General features: G+C 38.1%; 1 protein-coding gene across 1 annotated transcript in view; it reads left to right on the top strand.

The window, feature by feature from the left end:
* The first annotated feature begins 6 nt into the window (after positions 1–6).
* The window catches only part of CNOT6 (CCR4-NOT transcription complex, subunit 6), a 15,770-nt gene continuing 13,208 nt past the window's right edge, over positions 7–2,568 (top strand). Inside the window, exon 1 of the mRNA XM_010016305.1 lies at positions 7–92. Within this exon, the coding sequence (XP_010014607.1) occupies positions 20–92 (73 nt within the window). The 5' untranslated portion in view covers positions 7–19. The remainder of the gene's footprint in view (positions 93–2,568) is intronic.

Genomic DNA, 2,568 nt, shown 5'->3' on the forward strand with positions numbered 1-2,568 from the left:
TCCACCTGATCCACGGAGGATGTACACAATTATGTCCTCAGAGGAAGCAGCCAACGGAAAGAAATCACACTGGGCAGAGTTGGAAATAAGTGGTAAGAAACTGGGTCCTGAGTTACAGGTCATTGCAAGTTAAGAGTAGCCTACATAGTAAAGGCTTGAACTACAAGTCTCGAGTGGAGTTACTTAGCTTGAAGTGAGCCAACACACCAACATAGCAGCTGCCAGCTTCTTGATGTGTTGAGGGAAGAGGTTGGGTTGGGGTGATGTAGGGAGCTATAGGAGAGGTAAGTTGTGGGCGGGGGAAATCCTAACATGTCAGACAATTGGGAAGATGAGAATATGGATGTGAACTCTTTGTGTTTTAAGATGGAGTGGGTGAGAGCGTGGATTTAAGATCTGATTTGTCAAAGAGAGTGGATTTGGGGTTGATACATAGGTGTATCCTGTTAGTACAGGTAATGTAACAACAATGTTGTATTAGTCCATGACAGTGTAGTTTCTATTCAAGCAGAACTTTTCAGTTAAAATGCAGTTGTCTTTGTTCTATTCTTAAGATTTAAATTAAAAAATCAAAACCTCCAAGAACTATGCTAGCTTTGAGATAATGTTTGACTCTTGGATCTTCTCTTGAAAATAAGAAAATGCTCAGAATTCATAAATGTGAATTCCAACTGGTGTGGGACACTGGTCTCTTGATCTGTAGAGCAAATCCTGATTTTGCTGTGTAAAGTGTGTTTACAAGGAGACACACTTTTAAATTTAAGAATTTAAAAATCATTTTGTGATGTAAATTTAGGCTTAAATTTTGCTTAAATATGGAAGTTATTGAAGAGTCTGCAATAATTGCCATGTGGTATTTCTGAGTGACTTTGCAATAGAGAAATGTATGGAAGGAGGAATACAAATAGAGTTCTTTGAATTGCGAAGAGTCTTTCCATCCAGATCTTTGTCTTGCTTCAAGTGCCACGTGCCTTAACATGTGAATAGCATTCTTTACTTGAAGGTTACAGATGCAGAAACCTAGTTAAATGCTGCTTCAGGAATCAGCATTATATATCAGCATTAGGCTTGGATATCCACTTGGACATCTGCTGCCTCTGCACAGGAAATGCATTAAGCAATGGCTCTTTCCTTTCATGCCTGGTAATCTCGCTATAGACTGATTCCAGCCAAGAGAGATGTAGGAAGTCCAGGGGATGGATCAGTGATGTTGATTGGAAATCCTTTCAGCTACAAGGGTTTCTTTGATCACAGTCTCCTTTTTGCACTGGGGGAGGGAGGAAGAGTTGTTTATTCCATTTTTACAATGCAAAGAGCTATTTGTATTTGAAACCTTTCAGAAGATTTCTTAATGAGCATTACAGTAGCATGAATCCTTTAAGAACTGTATGCATTTGCCTTGCAAAATAAGATGTGACAGTGTTTTTGTTTTATTTATGTTCACACTGACTTTTCCATGCAAAATACTTGGTGGTCTAATACAGAAAACCACAAATGTTTTAACTGTTTAAATCTTGTTTAAATCACAGCTTTTTCTCTGCAGGCTCTTTTACGCCACTCACTTTCTTATAGCTCACTGGAAATACCTGCATTAAACCTTTTGTTACTAGGGGTTGAGTCCCACATACACTTGTATTAGTGTAGCTTTTCCTCAGGCACTGAATATGACTTCTTTTAGTTTGAAGAAAATCATTTAAGGAACAGAATTATAAAGTGTGTATGTTGGTGTAATAATAATCAGATTGTTCTTAATATTAGTGAGTCATGGCAGGGTTTTAAAGGCTGTCGCAAGTAGCTCTTTGCCTTGGCCAGGCTCGTGTTGGTACTGTTCTTCTAATGCTTTTGGTACAATGAGATGACTTCTGTAAATGAAAAAGGATCCACTCATTTGGGGGGGGGGTGTGAATCTTGGAGAGAAGAAATGTTTTGTGACCTTCTGATGATACCTCACACTCCTTGCATGCAGCAGCATAAAAATCTTGATTCTGTCACACAAATCCATGTTTCCACCCTTCAGTTTATACAAAAATCATACCGTTTTTTAAAATATCTGGCAATAGTTTTATGCAGCTTTCCGTTGAATGCCAGATGGATATCCATGTTCTCAACTAAGCATCTTAGTCACCCTAAATATAGTGCTTCTATCTGTTCTTGGCTGGATTAATGCCATAGAATAAAGATTTTTGGTTTGGAAGATGTGCAGAAATAAGGGGCAAACCAAAGCAGCATCTTTGATCTTAAACATAAACTAGAATTGAAAAAAACAGTCCTGTTTCTTACACCTCTGTTAATTACTGAGTTCATGGACATTAGTGAATATGTCTTGTGTTGTATGGAACTTGAGAAAGACAGATGTTTAAACCTTTACGTATGGACTGGAGGAAAAAACCCAATTTTCTCTCAGCATCGCTGTCAATACCTTGTATTTTCTTATGCAGTGCTGATTTTTTTTTTCATCTGTGTAATTGGTTATTAATGGCATTTTCATTGAATAAAATAATAGTAAAATCCACAAAACAATTCCCCCTCAAGACGTACCCCCACCCCCCCACCAGCCCGCCACAACAT

Source organism: Nestor notabilis, unplaced genomic scaffold, assembly GCF_000696875.1.
Source record: "Nestor notabilis isolate BGI_N333 unplaced genomic scaffold, ASM69687v1 scaffold6346, whole genome shotgun sequence".
Lineage (NCBI taxonomy): Eukaryota > Metazoa > Chordata > Aves > Psittaciformes > Psittacidae > Nestor > Nestor notabilis.